At 37.4% G+C, this 17,880-nt stretch overlaps 1 protein-coding gene across 3 annotated transcripts; it reads left to right on the top strand.

The window, feature by feature from the left end:
* Window positions 1-1,063: 1,063 nt before the first annotated feature.
* On the top strand, window positions 1,064-17,649 carry LOC126589316 (callose synthase 3-like). 3 transcript variants are annotated; one of them, XM_050254584.1, is made up of 44 exons: window positions 1,064-1,228; window positions 1,354-1,390; window positions 1,593-1,810; window positions 2,528-2,628; window positions 3,957-4,078; window positions 4,179-4,272; window positions 4,454-4,564; window positions 4,638-4,754; window positions 4,904-4,996; window positions 5,773-5,864; window positions 6,232-6,358; window positions 6,631-6,768; window positions 6,991-7,067; window positions 7,191-7,287; window positions 7,790-7,912; window positions 7,996-8,113; window positions 8,509-8,843; window positions 8,944-8,996; window positions 9,108-9,168; window positions 9,388-9,469; window positions 9,553-9,602; window positions 9,696-9,782; window positions 10,326-10,460; window positions 10,551-10,645; window positions 10,768-10,855; window positions 10,929-11,089; window positions 11,233-11,356; window positions 11,441-11,538; window positions 11,625-11,763; window positions 11,847-11,998; window positions 12,493-12,602; window positions 12,721-12,846; window positions 12,966-13,034; window positions 13,163-13,349; window positions 13,427-13,583; window positions 14,414-14,533; window positions 14,736-14,854; window positions 14,946-15,029; window positions 15,271-15,383; window positions 15,469-15,698; window positions 15,813-16,610; window positions 16,711-16,761; window positions 16,871-17,056; window positions 17,191-17,649. In XM_050254584.1, the coding sequence occupies exons 3-44, from the start codon at window positions 1,606-1,608 to the stop codon at window positions 17,437-17,439; spliced, it is 5,874 nt and encodes a 1,957-aa protein (XP_050110541.1). In that variant the 5' UTR covers window positions 1,064-1,228; window positions 1,354-1,390; window positions 1,593-1,605; the 3' UTR covers window positions 17,440-17,649. The 3 variants fall into 3 exon arrangements, with proteins under 3 accessions (XP_050110541.1, XP_050110539.1, XP_050110540.1); XM_050254582.1 differs by having other exon boundaries at window positions 1,546-1,810; XM_050254583.1 differs by having other exon boundaries at window positions 1,543-1,810.
* Window positions 17,650-17,880: the final 231 nt, after the last annotated feature.

The following is a 17,880-nucleotide window of genomic DNA, read 5'->3' as shown; positions in this document are numbered from 1 at the left end:
ATTTTACATGTTACATCGTACGGAAGCAGATCCCTTCCGGACCAGCAATCAAATAATTCTAATATTTAAAATTTAATTCCGTGGCAAAAAATTATTGTAGCTTTTAAAAACAGTAAAAATTTTGACTCTTTAAGGAGTAGAATTATTTGATCCAAACTCCGAAGGTGTAAAATCAGGAAAGTATCTACTCCCACAGAACTGGATCTCCTTCGGATTCAAAGGAACTAAATTCATTCATTAAATAATTCAAATTATTGAAATTTGATCAAATAACTACAGACAGAGTCTCTAAAAATTATAATAATCGTAGCTGTTGAATTAAATTTCAAAAGTCTGAATTATTTGATCATTTAGCTCAGTTCTTTTGGATCCGGTGGGAATCCGGTTCCCTACTCCCACATCGTACTACTTATATATATTACGTTATCCATGTGACGTGGACCATACCAAAGAGTGTATTTACTTTCCTAATTAAAAACAGAATAAAAAATTTATTTTCTTTAATATTTTGAGGTCAAAAAATTAATACTTTCTTCTTTTTCCACCGCTTTTCAAACTTGCTGCGGAGAGCGGTCACCATCCCCCTCGCAGATCGTGTCATTTGTCAGTCACCGTCGGTCGTGCGGGTCCCGCGCTACTAAATTCTGCACTAGAGACAAAAAACATACAGACATTACATCTCCTATCCCATTATAATTTGACCTAATTGACCTTACCCCTTTCCTATTTGGTGTGATTTTTTTAATTTTAAATGCATCAATATTTTTACGTTAAAAGAGAAAGATTCGGTTAAGTCACACAATATGCAACTTAATTTGATATCGAATCCGTTATTTACGAGGGTTGAATACAAGACTTTTCATTTTTTTTACCCGATTACAAATTTGACCCCCGGAAGAAGCGCAGAGGAGAGGAGTAAATATCCAAGGGTATAGCGGTAATTCTGAACCTGAAAGATGGCACGACGCAAGGGCCATGCATTTGGGCCCACAAGTGGGAAAAGTAGGGAATTTTTCTCTCTCCTCTATCTAGGATTAGAGCACTACAGCAGCAGTGGGAGAGTATCACTACTGTCCTCTAACCTTATGATTTCCCTTCGTTTAGCTTAAACTCGCAGCACCCCGCGCCTCTCTCTCTCTCTCTCTCTCTCTCTCTCTGCTTTGCCGTTTCTCTCTCCTAGGGTTTCTCCTCCGCTGGAAACCCTAGCACTCGTCTTTCTGCTGTTTCTGTAAAGCTTTCTCCTTTCCCACATTGTGTTTCCACTCACATTCTCCCTTTTTTCCTTCATTTTTTTTCAATTTTTTTTAAATAATTACTTGCATTTAATCTCTCTCTCTCTCTTGCATGTTTCAGATGCCGGATTTCAAAGCTTAGCTTCTCTGCTCCGCCGGTAATCGCTTTCTCTTTTATTTTTATTTTTATTTTTATTTTATTTTTAAATTTATTCGAGTTTTAAGCTTTATTTTTCTGTTCTTAGTTCAAAATTTGATTTATTATTGCTTTTGGATTTATTTTTTATTTTTTGAAATTTTGCGTTTTTAGTAGGAAGTAGGAAGAACCAGTAGTGTGATTGAGCTCTGAGGTTTTGATAGGAAGTGAAGGAGAATGGCGTCGTCGTCGAGAGGGGGTGGTTCGGATCAGCCACCTCAGCAGCCACTGCAGAGGCGGTTAACTCGAACACAGACCGCCGGGAACATCGGGGAGACGGCTTTCGACAGTGAGATCGTGCCATCGTCCCTTGTCGAAATCGCCCCCATTCTTCGTGTTGCCAATGAAGTCGAAACCAACAATCCTAGAGTTGCTTATCTCTGTAAGTTTTAACGGCCGGAACTTTTTGCTTGCAAATGTTTATTACTGAGTTGCTTGTTTGGAATTGCATTGAATTAATGAGCATTAAGATTTTTTTTGCATCTGGGTCTGTTTCTTTATATGCATTTCGGATATTATTCGAATTTTTGTATGCAGTTGGTACTTGGTACCTATGTCAAAGAAATTAGCGTTGTGTTTTCGCTTGCTCATGTGTGCATTTTGTGCTCGGTTTAATTGCACATGTACACACGGTTGCTTCTGTGTTTTTCCCATCTACTATTTTCGAATAGAAGGATTCATCCATGTATTGATGATTTGGAGTTTGTCTACTTATGTTAGAAGTCTGTTATATTTTTCAGAAATTATTTCTTTGCATGTTATACGGGCATGAGTTGAGTTATGTTGTCTGATATGTGGTTCATTGTCTCACTAAAGGAAAGGATTTATAGTAACTTGCCTTTTCTTACACCCGTTGTGGCAATTAGAAATCGGTCTGAGAAAGAAGGGCTCACTGATAAATTGATAATATGGTGGTTCTTTCTCGATATACACCACCTTTGAATTATTCCACTAAGACAATCTTGTTTCTTTCATTTAGATGTTCTGGGTCTTGTTCTCACTTCTCATTTCATCTAAATTTCTTATATCAGTTTGTTATGATATCCACTTTATTTTGTTGGCCATATGAGATATAATTTCGTGCTGGATGTTGTTGTAGGTCGATTTTATGCCTTCGAGAAGGCTCATAGGCTGGATCCTACTTCTAGTGGACGTGGCGTTCGTCAGTTTAAAACTGCCCTTCTTCAACGTCTTGAAAGGGTATGCTGTATTATTTAGTTATCTTTGTATAAAGCTCATAATTATATATTTTTCTAGCTATAATGCTTAGACCTTAACAAATTTGTTCCGTTGTATAAGTATCAGTTATTTTGTAGTCTTGTGCATAAAGTTTTTCATATCTCAGTACAAAGGCTCTTAAACAAGCTCTTCCTCATTTCTGTACATGGTTCTTTAGAAATTGGTTTCGTTGTACGAATCATCAGTTCTTTGTAGCCAACTTTAGATGTCTTCTACTGAATTTATTTTTTTCTAACGAAGGGAAGAAAGGAAAGCAAAATGACGTATATTGGGCTATTATGATTTTGGGCTGAAATTTAGAAAAACTATGTCTTACAGATCCAATAAGCGAGTTATTGATTTCTAGTCATATTTAGCCAACTTTAAATGCTTGCTTAATACAATTTTCTGGGTGACTAGCTTTTTAAAGTTCTCAAGCTGACAAATTAAACTGCCATCTTGGCCTTAGTGGAAAATTTGCGAAGCTTTATTCATAGGGGGAAACTCCGCCTGTGTAAGTTTATCTTACATTGCCGGTCCCAAGCCCGGATAAAGGAGGAGGGGGAGGGCGTCAGGTAGTCGACAGCCGGCATTCCACAGTTACGTCGAATCCTTATGACAATGAATCCAGAACGAAATTGCGCTAAAGCTAGGACGTCACCCGTAAGTGGCGCGCTGTGTGGCCCGAGCACAGTGATAAGTGAGCAAGGGTCGAAAAAATTTATTCTAGGATTCATATAGCCGACCCCACTTAGTGGGAAAAGGCTTTGTTGTTGTTGTTGTTGTAGGCTCTGTGGAAATAAACTTATTTTCTGTTTTCAAGTCAAATTGGTTTCTTTATTTTTATATAACAAGTTCCGGCCTGGAACATGTAAAGCCCCTAAGAAATTTTTTGGTGGAGCACACTATGGTTTCATGTCAAAGAACCATAAAGCGTAACATGAAAAAGTACTAATGAATTTATGTCAATATTACGTAAAATTTCATGCGGACTTGAACTTCTCTATGTTTTTTAGGTATCTAACCATGGACTGTGATAGTGTTTTGTGTTTATCTGAGTTCTACTGTTCAATAACCACACACACATACAATGCCAGAAAAATCTTGGTTTGAGAAAAGTGAGTCTGTTCTATGACCAAGTTGTTAAATCCATGAACCACTCCACCCAAAACTAGAAGCAAAAGTTGCTTTTCTGCAATGTTGATATCCTCCGTAATGAGATTAACATGGGATCTTAAAAACCTTATCTAAGTTAGTTGTTTCTGGTTAGTGTTATCTGTTCTCTAAGCAAAGTTTTCTCTATTTTTCAGGAGAATGATCCAACACTCATGGGAAGGGTTAAAAAAAGTGATGCACGTGAAATGCAGAGCTTCTACCATCATTACTACAAAAAATATATTCAAGCTTTGTCAAATACTCATAAAGCTGACCGGTGGGTTTCATTGGCAGATTATTGGCCTTGTTAGGTGGAGTGCTTAGTTTAATTGCTCCTATTGTTCCTCTGTCTGATGGTGGGTTTTCCTTCTATGCAGTGCACAACTTACCAAGGCATACCAGACTGCCAATGTTCTCTTTGAGGTTTTAAAGGCTGTTAATATGACACAATCTATGGAAGTTGATCGTGAGGTACAACTCTGTTACTCTTCCCATTTCTGATATGTAAAGCTTTTCTTTTCCCCCTTCCCCTCAGCACTTTATGTGATGGTGATTATTTTTGCAATGTCAAGATTTAGCCGCTGTTGTACTGTACTAGTTTCCTGTGTGTTTGAGTGTTCTTTGACAATGGACTTATGTTTGACACTTGCAGATTTTGGAAGCTCATGATAAAGTTGCAGAAAAGACACAGCTCTTGGTCCCTTACAATATCCTTCCACTTGATCCTGATAGTGCAAATCAAGCAATTATGAAATATCCAGAGGTCTATTCATATTATTCTTATTTGTTTGTCTAGCTCCGTTTTCAAATTTACTCAAATGGTATGTTGTTTGCAGGTACAAGCTGCTGTTTTTGCCCTTCGTAACACCAGGGGTCTTCCTTGGCCAAAGGAATACAAAAAGAAAAATGAAGAAGACATTCTGGATTGGCTTCAGTCAATGTTTGGGTTTCAGGTAACGTAATCAGACAGCTTATGCACTTCGGGAGTTTAGCAAAGTCCCTTGTGGCCGTATTTATTAATGCAATTCTTCTTCAGTTGGAGCGCAATGCATTTTTTATTTTTTGTAACCAATGTTTATTGACTATCCTAAACAATTTTCAGAAGGATAATGTGGCAAATCAACGGGAGCATCTGATACTATTGCTTGCAAATGTGCATATAAGGCAGTTTCCAAAGCCTGATCAACAACCCAAGGTATGTATCTGGCATGGATGTTTGGTGGATGACATGAATATTAGCTGGCACATGTGTTAATGTAAAATTTGTAAATCAGTTTTGCCGTTTCACATTTTCCCAAAACAATGTGAGGCCTTATGTTCACCTCATTACCGACAATGCTACTACTGAGTTTCCTTCAATGAACTATTTTGAGAGTGCTGATGAGTGTTGCCAGTGGTCCACAGTATAACCAAGAGTATTATTTTTTAGCTCAGCTAGAGAAATGAAAAAGTACAAGTTTTGGGTGCAAATCTATGAGGTACCCTCCTTTCTTGAATTGGGGAGGTGGTGCTTCACAGAAACGTTGGTGGTTTAACTGATGAAACTCTCAAAAGCTTATTTTAGAATGCCACGATTCTTGCACTGATGTTGTTGCACTTAAATAAGGGGGACTTTCTTCTTAAAGGAAAAAACTGGTGGCTTTCTGAACCATTTTATCTTTAGATATGTGATAACTAAATTTTGGTGGGAGATGTTTAGTATCTTCTATCTTCTGAATGGGGCGCGGAATGCGAACATTTCATTCAATTTTAGTGTTACTAAACCTCACAGAGAGACAATTCATAGCTTGATTGAAACAGAATTTGTTTGACATATGAGATAACTAATTTGTGAAATTAGAATATATTAATGTATCCTCTGTCTAAATCTGAGAAGAGCTGCAGGTAAAACTTTTAAGTTGTGCTTTCTTGGAATTAGCAGAGATCTTTACTTCCTTGTTTGTGTCATAATTCTGTGCTTTTTCTTGTTAGTTGGATGACCGTGCATTGACAGAAGTGATGAAGAAGCTTTTCAAGAACTACAAAAAATGGTGCAAGTATTTGGGCCGGAAAAGTAGCCTTTGGTGAGATGTCTTATACGAATGTCAGTTGACTGATAATAGTTGCTTAGTTATCTTATTGAGCATGTAACCTGGAATTCAAATAGGACTGCCTATATTCCACAGTATAGTTGTGTGGGCATGTTGCTGGTTGGGTGTGTGTGTTCAGGGGGTACAACTGATACAAGTCACAAATAAAGTGGTGCTGCTCTATTTTATGTGTGGTGATTGACACAGAAATGGGTTATCATTTAAAAAATTAGGAAATTTCATGTCGGTGTCTTAAACTTTAACGTGAATGGGAGCGTGTATATTCTGCTTCTTCACACTTCCCCCACCCCAAGAAATTTACTTTATTTAATTTGATGCTATTTTGGTTCTTTTTTTTCAGGTTACCAACAATACAGCAAGAGGTGCAACAGCGCAAACTACTATACATGGGTCTATATCTTCTGATATGGGGAGAAGCTGCAAATTTGAGATTCATGCCAGAGTGCCTTTGCTATATCTATCACCACGTATGTTCAGTTGTAGTCTATTGTTCATTACAAGTGCAACAACTCTATGGCATTTTTTTCATTACCAATAGTTGTATTTGTAGGATTGTATGGTTGTTAATATTTTTATGTGAAAATTGTCTCTTTATCAACAAAAAAAAAAATTGATTGATAGCATTCAAGTTGTAATAGCATGCTATACTATTTTTTGTGGATATGCTTTCATAGGCTCATAGAAGTTTTCTCTCCAGTGCACAGGAATGGATGTTTATTTGTTTCATTTGTTTCTGTAGATGGCATTTGAATTGTATGGTATGCTCGCTGGGAATGTCAGTCCAATGACGGGAGAGAATGTGAAGCCTGCCTATGGAGGCGCAGAAGAGGCTTTCTTGAGAAAAGTTGTGACTCCTATTTATTTAGTGATCGCAAAGGTATTTTTTTAATTTTTACGTATTTTTTTGTTTTTAACTTCAATAAGTTTAAGAGTGGTACCTCAGTTCTAAACAATGGCTTACATCCTTGCCTTTCTTAAATCCTGCATGGGCAGGTGGAGAGAGCATCATGTTTTAGGGTGTCCTTCTAAACTAAAGGATGAATTTTTAGTTTTGCATATTGCTTGTATCTCATCATGTTTCTGTGGTTTTTCTTGACAGGAGGCTGAAAGGAGTAAACGAGGGAAATCAAAGCATTCCCAGTGGAGAAATTATGATGATTTAAATGAATACTTCTGGTACAAACATATAATTTCTGTCTCTGTCTCTGTCTCTCCCCCTTTCTCTCTTTCTCTCCCTTTGCCTTCCCCCTCCCATTCATTCGTATATCTCTAGTTCTTATGCTCTTTGTTAAACTGTAGGTCGGTGGATTGTTTCCGGTTAGGCTGGCCGATGCGTGCAGGTGCTGATTTCTTTTGCATGCCTATTGATCAGCGTCATTCTGATATAAGTAATGAGGTAGGTCATGTTTGTTTTACTCTTTCTTCTTGCTTTCCCTTTCCATGAGGCCATTCTAGCCCTTTCTAAGTCGAAATCAAAAGAGAATCTATATTTTTGGGAATTTACACTCTTCTTTTGTGGAAGTTTAATTTGAAGTTAGTTCTGATTGAATGGAACGGCCATTCTAAAACATAGAATGGAAAAATTAAAATCAGCAACTGATAATATTAATACAGTTAAGTGTTGAGTGAGTTTCTAAACTGCTTTTAATTTCTCTGTTGCCTGTTGGTGATAGATGAGCATCCATGTGGCTGACCTTAACAGTTGAGATCATGACTGAGATTGATAAGATTGTTATTTAATAGACCGTATTTGGAAATTTGTTTAGACAGTATTCTTGATAAGAGTGATGATCATATGTGAAAAAAATCATATTTTTGTTCCTGGTGATACAACTGCTGTTCAATTTGAGAGAGGCTTTTCTCGCCTGATGCATAACTTTGCTTGATATAATATTCAGGATAAAAAGCCAGCTAGTGGAGATCGATGGGTGGGGAAGGTTAATTTTGTTGAGATACGGTCATTTTGGCATATTTTTAGAAGCTTTGACCGCATGTGGAGCTTCTTTATTCTATGTTTACAGGTTCTGTCTTTCCTTCCATCTAATCTTCTGTGAGCTGTACTTAATTCTATGACACTGCTGAAATTGACTTTTGTTTTTATAAGGTTATGATCATTGTTGCTTGGAATGGCTCGGGGCAACCTACTGGATTATTTGATGGTGAAGTATTCACGAAAGCATTGTCTGTCTTCATAACTGCTGCAGTATTGAAGCTTGGGCAAGGTATTAAATTTGTTATAGGTGTTTGTAGCTGCAAGTTCATTATTGTTTTCTCTGTTTTCTAGGCCTTAGTATGTTACCGCTTCCCTTTTATGTAATACCTAAGTGAGATTTTACTATGTTGAATTAGAATTTGATAGTTCTTGTCCTTGTTTTTGAATCCCACCAATCTCTTTGTTAATCAAGAAGTCTAATGTTCCACCATAAAACCAATTGGCAATATGGGAAGAAGCCTAACTTACGTATAAGCCCATGCAAGGTCCATCCTCCTATAAATGTGGGATTCATTCTCAACATGGGTGTAAATAGATCTAATGTTGCTATCTTGAAATTCACTGTTCATTGTACGAAGTTGAATTTGTTAAATATTGATTGCTTATTTTTCTTGGCTTGTGCAGCTTTTCTGGATGTAATTCTTAGCTGGAAGGGTAGGCGGAGTATGTCATTCCATGTGAAGTTGAGATACATTTTGAAGGTCATTACAGCTGCTATGTGGGTGGTAATTCTACCGATTACATATGCATATAGTTGGAAAAACCCTCCTGTGTTTGCTCAAACTATCAAAAGTTGGTTTGGCAACAATGGACATCAACCAACCTTGTTTATCTTGGCTGTTGTTATCTACTTGTCACCAAACATGCTGGCTGCGGTGCTGTTTCTGTTCCCATTTATTCGTAGATTCCTTGAGAGATCAAATTATAAGATTGTGATGTTTATGATGTGGTGGTCACAGGTAAGTGAAACAGGTTCTGATATTTGAATATGTATTTTGCATTTATGTTAATCACCTAACATGCCCTGAATAGCCTGAATTTATTATTATTTGTATGTAGCCTCGACTTTATGTTGGGAGGGGAATGCATGAGAGCACATTTTCCCTTTTCAAGTAAGAATCCATTACTCCAAAGAGAAAAAAGAAGATATATGGGATTGTTTCTTATCTGTTATCATTCTCTTCTATGTATAACCTTTGTTTCTATCTGTTGAAACTTTTCAGGTACACAATGTTTTGGGTTCTTCTTATAATTACCAAGCTGGCTTTCAGTTACTATATAGAGGTGTCTCCCTTAACCACATTGGACTTTTCTTGTTTCTCTTACGGGTTATATGTTAGTACACGAATCATCAAAACAATAAATGGTGGAATGGGAAAACTGGGTGGGTATAAAACGTAGCCCAATGCTCTCCATAGGGTATAAATCAATAAATGTGAAAACTGTATTTTCTGCTTCTGTTCTGTCCATTTGTTTGTTTCTAATGATTCTTTTACTTTCCAGATAAAACCTTTAGTTGGTCCAACAAAAGCCATCATGAGTGTACGTATAACCAATTTTCAGTGGCACGAGTTTTTTCCCCGTGGTAATGTATCAAATGCCTTCTTTGTGTTTAATGTTATCTCGTTCCTCAACATGTTGTTTATCATGTATTTATTTTCCTTGCAGCAAAGAACAATATTGGTGTTGTGATTGCACTCTGGGCTCCAATTATCCTTGTATGGTTTATGTTGTTTTCATAGCTATTGTTTTCTTGTCATCCGGTCCAGTATATTGTAGATTCTTTCTTTCTTATGCTCAAATCTTTTCAGGTCTATTTTATGGATACCCAGATTTGGTACGCCATTTTCTCCACAATATTTGGAGGAATTTATGGTGCATTCCGTCGCCTTGGGGAGGTTAGTGAATTATTGATCAAAATAGCTCTTTAATTCTACTTTTTCAAATTAGCTCATTTTTAAGCTTCATATGTTTATTATTGATCAAACTACCCCCCCTCCCCTCCCTTTTTTTTCCTGTTGCAAGTGTTGTTGAGGTATTCAATGTCTATATAAACTGCATGAAGTTCTGAAGTCTTACATGATTTGCAGTTCTGATGGTTTGTCTATACAAACTGCATGTAAGGCTTCATTTAAGACTTAATGAAGTTCTGAAGAGTAGAATTTAAATTTCACAAAGACTTCAGGAAGTTTTGAAGAGTAGAATTTACATTTCACCTTTCACATTTAAATGGGATATATGTATAATTTGTAGCTCTTTCTTTTGCTATACCTATATCCCCGTATTTATATTCTTTCCAGGGGCTTAAACATGATAACTCGCTGCTGCATTTAGTATTATTCTTTATGATTTTTGAACTAATTATTCTCAATTTTTTCTTAGATCTGTATAAAAAAATTATTTTTGTACAATATTAGTGCTTATTCTCAAATTGGTTGCAGATTCGAACATTAGGAATGCTGAGATCTCGTTTTCAATCACTTCCTGGTGCTTTTAATGCCCGTTTGATTCCGGCGGAAAAGAGTGAACCAAAGAAGAAAGGATTGAAGGCTACTTTGTCTCGCACCTTTGTTCAGGTTAACTTTGTTTTCTCTATGTAAAACTTGTAACTGTTATTTTTCCCTTCCATTAGTTGTATTAATTTATTAATGCTTCAATTCTTCCAGGTTGAAGTCAACAAAGAGAAAGAGGCAGCAAGATTTGCTCAATTATGGAACAAGATAATAAGTAGTTTCCGAGAGGAGGATCTTATAAGCAATAGGTGATCTGGCAATGGATATATTTTTATTTGCAGTAGTTCAATGTTATGGTGCTGCTTCTTTTCCAGGTTCTTTCCATAGTGTTCTTTCTTTTGGTTGTGTGCTAAGGTTTTTTAATCCTCAGGGAAATGGACCTTTTGCTTGTTCCTTATTGGGCTGATCGTGATTTAGGCTCCCTTACGCAGTGGCCTCCATTTTTGCTTGCTAGCAAGGTTAGTTTTAGCATACATTTTTGGGAAGTTTTGAATCCCTATATGCACATAGTGATTGTGTGTTGCTCATCAGATCCCGATAGCATTAGACATGGCCAAGGACAGCAATGGCAAGGATAAAGAGTTGAAAAAGAGGATTGAGGCTGACAATTACATGTCTTGTGCTGTTTTGGAATGCTATGCTTCATTTAGGAACATAATTAAGTTCCTGGTTCAGGGAGAACGTGAGAAAGAGTAGGTTTTTGTTTATTGTAAGAAGCATTCCATTATAACATTGGAGAAAATAAAACTTCATCTAAGATTTGTGCCACAGTTTTCAACTAGTAAGAATTAATTTTTCGTATACCACTTGCTAAGCTAAATTAATTGGGGTTCAGGGTTATAGATGATATATTTTTTGAGGTTGACAAGCACATAGACGCGGGTGACCTGATGGTCGAATACAATATGAGTGCTCTTCCTAGCCTCTATGGCTATTTCGTTAAGCTCATCAAACATCTGGTAAGATTTTAGATTTGGTTTAGCATGTGATTTTCTCAGCCAGTTGGATGAATGATCATAACCAAGTTTGCTTGATTTTTGCAGTTGGACAATAATAAGGACGAAAGGGATCAAGTTGTGATTCTGTTCCAGGACATGCTGGAGGTAGTGACAAGAGACATAATGGAGGACCATATGTCCAGGTATCACACCGTTGATGTGATTGCATACTAATTTTTTATATACATATACAAGCGTTACTTAAGACGACGTCATTTTTGTTGTGTAGTTTGGTAGATTCAAGCCATGGTATGTCTGGCCATGAAGGGATGATGCCCCTTGATCAACCTCAACAGTATCAGTTGTTTGCGTCTTTTGGGGCGATCAGGTTTCCTATTCCACAAGTAACAGAGGCTTGGAGGGAGAAGGTGTGTCATTGGTAGAGATATGATTACAAATTTTAATCTTCAGAATGTCCTATAATCCTCATTAATTACCTTTTCTTTGGCAGATTAAACGTCTTTATCTTTTGCTTACAACAAAGGAGTCTGCCATGGATGTACCGTCCAACTTAGAAGCTAGAAGGCGGATCTCTTTTTTCTCAAATTCATTATTTATGAACATGCCTCCAGCACCAAAAGTTCGCAATATGCTCTCTTTCTCGTAAGTTATCTTGCCTTGTTTGTCTTTTATTTATTTTTGAAATTTCATTTATAAACTGGCTTGAGGCATTTTCTCTACCCCTTCTTACCCTGAAAAATCAGGGGCACCCCGCGTCCTTGAACCAATAACCATCTTTCGGCTAACCTAGCCCTCCTCCGTCCCTCGGAACCAACACTTTTTGCGAAATTTACAATGATGTAATCTGGTTTGTACTTTTACGACATTGTAAAAATGAAGGGGGGGGGGCATTGAGTCTTGAGAATTTAGAAGACTAGGACCATGGTAAAGTCATCTCTGCGAGCTGAGCTCTCTAAGGAGGATACATGATTGGTCAGAAGTTTTATATGAAAGGTTTCCGTTAACTCAGAAACTTGCGGAAACCTTGCAAATTAGATGGTGTGCAGGACTTGATATATTCTTAAGTGTTTGTGTGCCATATAATAGTTACTCTCCTTTGGTTGTACTTGCTTCTAAAGTAATAATTTTTCTTGTAGTGTTTTAACTCCTTACTACACTGAGGAGGTTCTCTTTTCGTTGCGTGATTTGGAAGTACCAAATGAAGATGGGGTTTCAATTCTCTTCTACTTGCAAAAAATTTTCCCAGGTTTGTTTTGGTTAATAAAATTTCCCAGGTTTATTTTTGTACTCTCTGATATTTCAAGCTAATGTATTTGTATCTCCTATAGTACTTTGTCCTCTACTGATTCTATGTTGGCAAACAGATGAGTGGAACAACTTTCTTGAGCGTGTGAATTGCACCAGTGAAGAGGAGCTCAAAGGATCAGACGAATTGGAAGAAGATCTTCGCCTTTGGGCATCATATAGAGGGCAAACTTTGACTCGTACTGGTATCTCTCCACCTATGTGCTGATATTTTAGACGCATTTTTAAAGCATAATGATGGCAATATATTTTTTATGGACATTGTTCGTCTCCGGTATTTACTAAATTTCATAACTGATGATAGTAAGGGGAATGATGTACTACCGAAAGGCTTTGGAGCTTCAGTCTTTTCTAGATATGGCCCAAGATGAAGGTACCTAATTTTATATCTTTTTATTTTAAATAAATTTCCTAATGTTTACACTTCTTTTGAAGTGAGATATAAAGAAAACTAAGAAAGTATTGTTTGCTTTGTACACATGGCTTAATATCACCTTCCAGATTTAATGGAAGGCTATAAGGCCATAGAATTGAATTCTGAAGATCAAAAGGAAGGAAGGTCACTGTGGGCGCAATGTCAAGCAGTAGCTGATTTGAAATTCACATACGTGGTATCATGCCAACTATATGGGATACACAAGCGATCTGGTGATGCTCGTGCGCAAGACATTCTGAGGCTTATGACAACGTATGTTTCCGATAGTATTCTGGTAGTATTTTTTGATTGTCATAACTTTAATTGGTGGTGTTATTTTTGTGCAACAGATATCCATCACTACGTGTGGCATATATTGATGAGGTTGAGGAACCTAGCAAAGATAGTTCCAAGAAGATCAACCAAAAAGTTTATTACTCTACTTTAGTCAAGGCTGCTCTGCCTAAGTCAATTGATTCTTCAGAGCCCGTTCAAAATCTGGATCAAGTAATGCTATAATCTACACTTGTGAATTTTAGTCTATGAAAGTAAAATGTGTTTATGAATTATATTGTATTGTAAGACATGTTTTGTTGAATGTTTGATCCTCAATGGCCATACTGATAATCGAACCTATGTGTTAAGAAAATTAGGATACCACCTGGCTTAGAATCCTGATTTCTATATATGTTTGTGGCATTGCTAATCTGTGAGGCAAATAAGTTATATTCTCATAAACAGATTATGGTTATGTATCCGTCTCAAAGGTAGATTAATTCATTTTTGTTCTCACATTTATTGTGAACATTGACAAGATGTATTATTTACAAGGGCAATTGCCTTAAGGAAAATAATGACTAAGATTTGTAGCTTGTGAAGGGTGAGGAGGTGGTATACTTGTGAAAAAGGCTTCTATTTCTTATTTATGGGCATCTGTTGATTTGGAATTTAGGCTGTTCTTTTCTATTATTTTATCAGATTGGTCACCGGCTGTTTTTACTTTTATTGAGCTGCTGTTCATGTTTTAGAGTGAATTTTGTAGATTCCATGTTTTGGTTTTGTTTTAGAAGTGGACTCCTTGTTCACTTAATTTGTACCTTTTTTAGTATGTGACAGTTGTTTCGTATTTAAACGTAAATTGTGGAACAGATTTGTATTTCATAAGTGGTTAGTCCACTCTTTGAACCTTGTTTGCATAAGTATTTTGAATTTTTGAACTGTTATCCTTAAGCAGGCCATGTCACATATAATTGTATGCTATTTGCTTTTTAGGTTTTATCATCTTTAAACTCTTTAACATCCTTTGCTAAATTGTAGTGTTATCTATCTATACACAGGTAATTTATCGCATAAAGCTTCCAGGACCTGCTATTTTGGGTGAAGGAAAACCAGAAAATCAAAATCATGCCATTATTTTCACACGTGGAGAAGGATTGCAAACAATTGATATGAACCAGGTATGGTGGTTGTTATCAAAAGACTGATGGATCCAGGATTTTACTTTCCTGAGTAGCAAGTTTAGACAATGATGATTGGCTGGACTGAATGAGTTTTTGAAGTACAAAGTTAAAATGTTGGTGGATAATATATTAGTTCAATACTTTTGCAATGTGCGTGTATCCCAATGTGCAATGTTAATTAATCTGACCCATCTTGTAGGATAACTACATGGAAGAAGCCTTGAAAATGAGGAATTTGCTGCAAGAATTTCTCGAGAAGCATGATGGGGTTAGGTATCCTACAATTCTTGGGCTTAGGGAGCATATATTTACTGGAAGGTAGGTGTTGTGTTGTTACCAAGGGTGTATTGCTGTATTGCAAACTGATGATTGCGAGTTATCACTAACATTCTTTCCTGATCCTATGCAGTGTTTCTTCTCTAGCTTGGTTCATGTCAAATCAGGAAAACAGTTTTGTCACCATTGGTCAGAGACTGTTGGCCAATCCTCTCAGGTAAGTTATATTACCTCATAATGTCCACTTTAAATTTTGGGAAAAGAAAATCTTGAAACCAAAACTTATGGCAGCCAAATATTGAGTACTGGGTTATTAGCATGTGCACAAGTGTGAAGTGTGCTTGCATTTGTTTAATTTCTTTACCTTTTTCATTTTTTTTTTCAGTTTGCTAACTTTTCTGCTTTTTATGATTTGACTATTCTTAATTTTTTCTAATTTAATGTTTCTGCTCATCCAGGGTTCGATTTCATTATGGCCATCCTGATGTGTTTGATAGGCTCTTTCACCTTACCAGAGGGGGTGTCAGTAAAGCATCCAAGGTTATTAATTTGAGTGAAGACATATTTGCCGGTAAGTTGGAGGCGTTTGAGTGAACATTATCCGTTATTACAATTATGAGTGGGCAATTATAATATAAATATGGAATGGGATGCAGGCTTTAATTCCACACTCCGTGAAGGCAATGTAACTCATCACGAGTACATACAAGTTGGGAAGGGAAGAGATGTGGGCCTTAACCAGATCTCTATGTTCGAAGCAAAAATAGCTAATGGAAATGGGGAGCAGACACTCAGTCGAGATATATACCGACTTGGACACCGTTTTGACTTTTTCCGAATGATGTCTTGCTATTTCACCACAATTGGTTTCTACTACAGTACTCTGGTACGTTGCTCTTTAGTTTATTTCAACTTTTATGTACTTGGGTCTTTAAGAATTAAGAATAAAATTAGGTATTTTGTCAAAAGTTCTGAACAAGGAAGTATGTTTTTCTGGCAGATCACTGTGCTTACCGTGTACGTCTTCCTTTATGGACGCCTTTATCTTGTTCTTAGTGGACTTGAAGAGGGTATGAGCACGGAACGAGCAATTAGAGACAACAAGCCTCTGCAAGTGGCCCTTGCTTCTCAATCATTTGTTCAAATAGGATTTTTGATGGCGTTGCCTATGTTGATGGAAATTGGTTTGGAGAAGGGTTTCCGAACTGCACTAAGTGAATTCGTATTGATGCAATTGCAATTGGCCCCAGTATTTTTCACATTTTCACTTGGAACGAAGACCCACTATTATGGAAGGACATTACTTCATGGTGGTGCAAAATATAGATCTACAGGCCGAGGTTTTGTGGTTTTCCATGCCAAATTTGCTGACAACTATAGGCTCTACTCCCGCAGCCACTTTGTTAAGGGCATTGAGCTCTTAATTTTACTCGTTGTGTACCAGATCTTTGGTCATACTTATAGAAGTGCTGTTGCGTACATTTTGATCACTGTATCTATGTGGTTTATGGTGGGCACCTGGCTGTTTGCTCCCTTTCTGTTCAATCCATCTGGCTTTGAGTGGCAAAAGATTGTTGATGATTGGACGGATTGGAATAAGTGGATAAGCAACCGTGGGGGTATAGGTGTTCCACCTGAAAAAAGCTGGGAATCATGGTGGGAGGAGGAACAAGAGCATCTCCAATATTCTGGAAAACGCGGTATTGTAGCTGAGATACTGTTATCCTTACGGTTCTTTGTCTATCAGTATGGGCTCGTGTATCACTTGAACATCGCAAAGGAAAACAAGAGTGTTCTGGTAAATAATTAACCTGGTCACTCTCTCAATTCCCCTTTCTTTTCTTCTAGGGATTTGGCAATTGTGAACTTATTATTATATTGTATTTACTTGTTAACAGGTCTATGGCATTTCGTGGCTGGTGATCGTCGTTATTTTGTTCGTTATGAAGGTGAGTGTCAAGTTTGCATAATTATCAATACATGAAGGCCACAAGATAAGGTCGATTCACGAAATTGTATTCCCGTTAATTGTACTTAATTGTTTATGTTTCTCTGCAGACTGTATCTGTTGGGAGGCGAAAGTTCAGCGCAGAATTCCAACTTGTGTTCCGGCTGATCAAGGGACTGATATTCATAACTTTTGTGTCCATTTTGGTCACTTTGATTGTGCTGCCTCACATGACCCTGCAGGATATCCTCGTCTGCATTCTTGCTTTCATGCCAACTGGCTGGGGAATGCTTCTGGTGAGTGAATGCTCCCGTCTTGCCTTAATTTAATTCACTATATGTATCCACTCCCGATATAGCGACAGTGCTCTTGTGCATCTCTTTGTCCTTGAATTTCCTAACGCGATTTTGTGTTCCCCGTCTCTTGTCAGATTGCGCAAGCTTGCAAGCCTGTCGTGCACAGGGCTGGTTTATGGCCATCGGTTCGGACTCTTGCTCGCGGCTTTGAGATAGTTATGGGCCTGCTTCTATTCACCCCGGTTGCATTCTTGGCCTGGTTTCCTTTTGTTTCTGAATTCCAGACTCGTATGCTCTTCAACCAAGCATTCAGCAGAGGCTTGCAGATTTCTCGTATTCTTGGCGGGCAACGCAAGGATCGCTCATCCCGGAGCAAGGAGTAACCTTACTAGTAACAAGAGCGAAATTCGAGCTGATTTTTCGATTGCCTCACCACTGTCAGACTCAGCTAAACAATATCTTGTTCATATGCGTTGTAATTATTTGTGTGTTTGGGTTGCATTTTTGTTAGGTCCGCTTGACTGACTGCAACCCCGTCGGTTTTCTGATCTTAAGATGCATATATCTAATTTATGAAAAACTTATTCGCTGAATCATCAATCTATTTGCACCCTTGCATGTTGTTGATATGGTATTCCGTTTTAACTCATTACGTTTCGGGTTCAAATACGAGGGTATGATGAAGCAGATGAAAGGCCATATCCCCTTGACAATGTGATCACGAGACCATGTGGGCTAACAAGCAAGTCAGATTTGCTCTGTATTTTAGTGGACGATTAGATGTCCAAAAAGTTGACTCCGTAAATTGCTGCACTTTTTAAATT

The sequence above is a fragment of the Malus sylvestris genome, chromosome 11, assembly GCF_916048215.2.
Source record: "Malus sylvestris chromosome 11, drMalSylv7.2, whole genome shotgun sequence".
NCBI lineage: Eukaryota > Viridiplantae > Streptophyta > Magnoliopsida > Rosales > Rosaceae > Malus > Malus sylvestris.
The sequence above is the reverse complement of the archived record's forward strand: the minus strand, read 5'-3'. Positions and strand labels throughout refer to the sequence as shown.

Bases quoted from the DNA above. Each gene is read 5' to 3' on its own strand.
- LOC126589316 (XM_050254584.1), top strand. From the start codon at position 1,606: ATGGCGTCGTCGTCGAGAGGGGGTGGTTCGGATCAGCCACCTCAGCAG. The intron at 9,470-9,552 runs GTAATGTATCAA...TTTTCCTTGCAG, and splicing joins GCACGAGTTTTTTCCCCGTG to CAAAGAACAATATTGGTGTT. The intron at 12,847-12,965 runs GTATCTCTCCAC...AACTGATGATAG, and splicing joins GCAAACTTTGACTCGTACTG to TAAGGGGAATGATGTACTAC.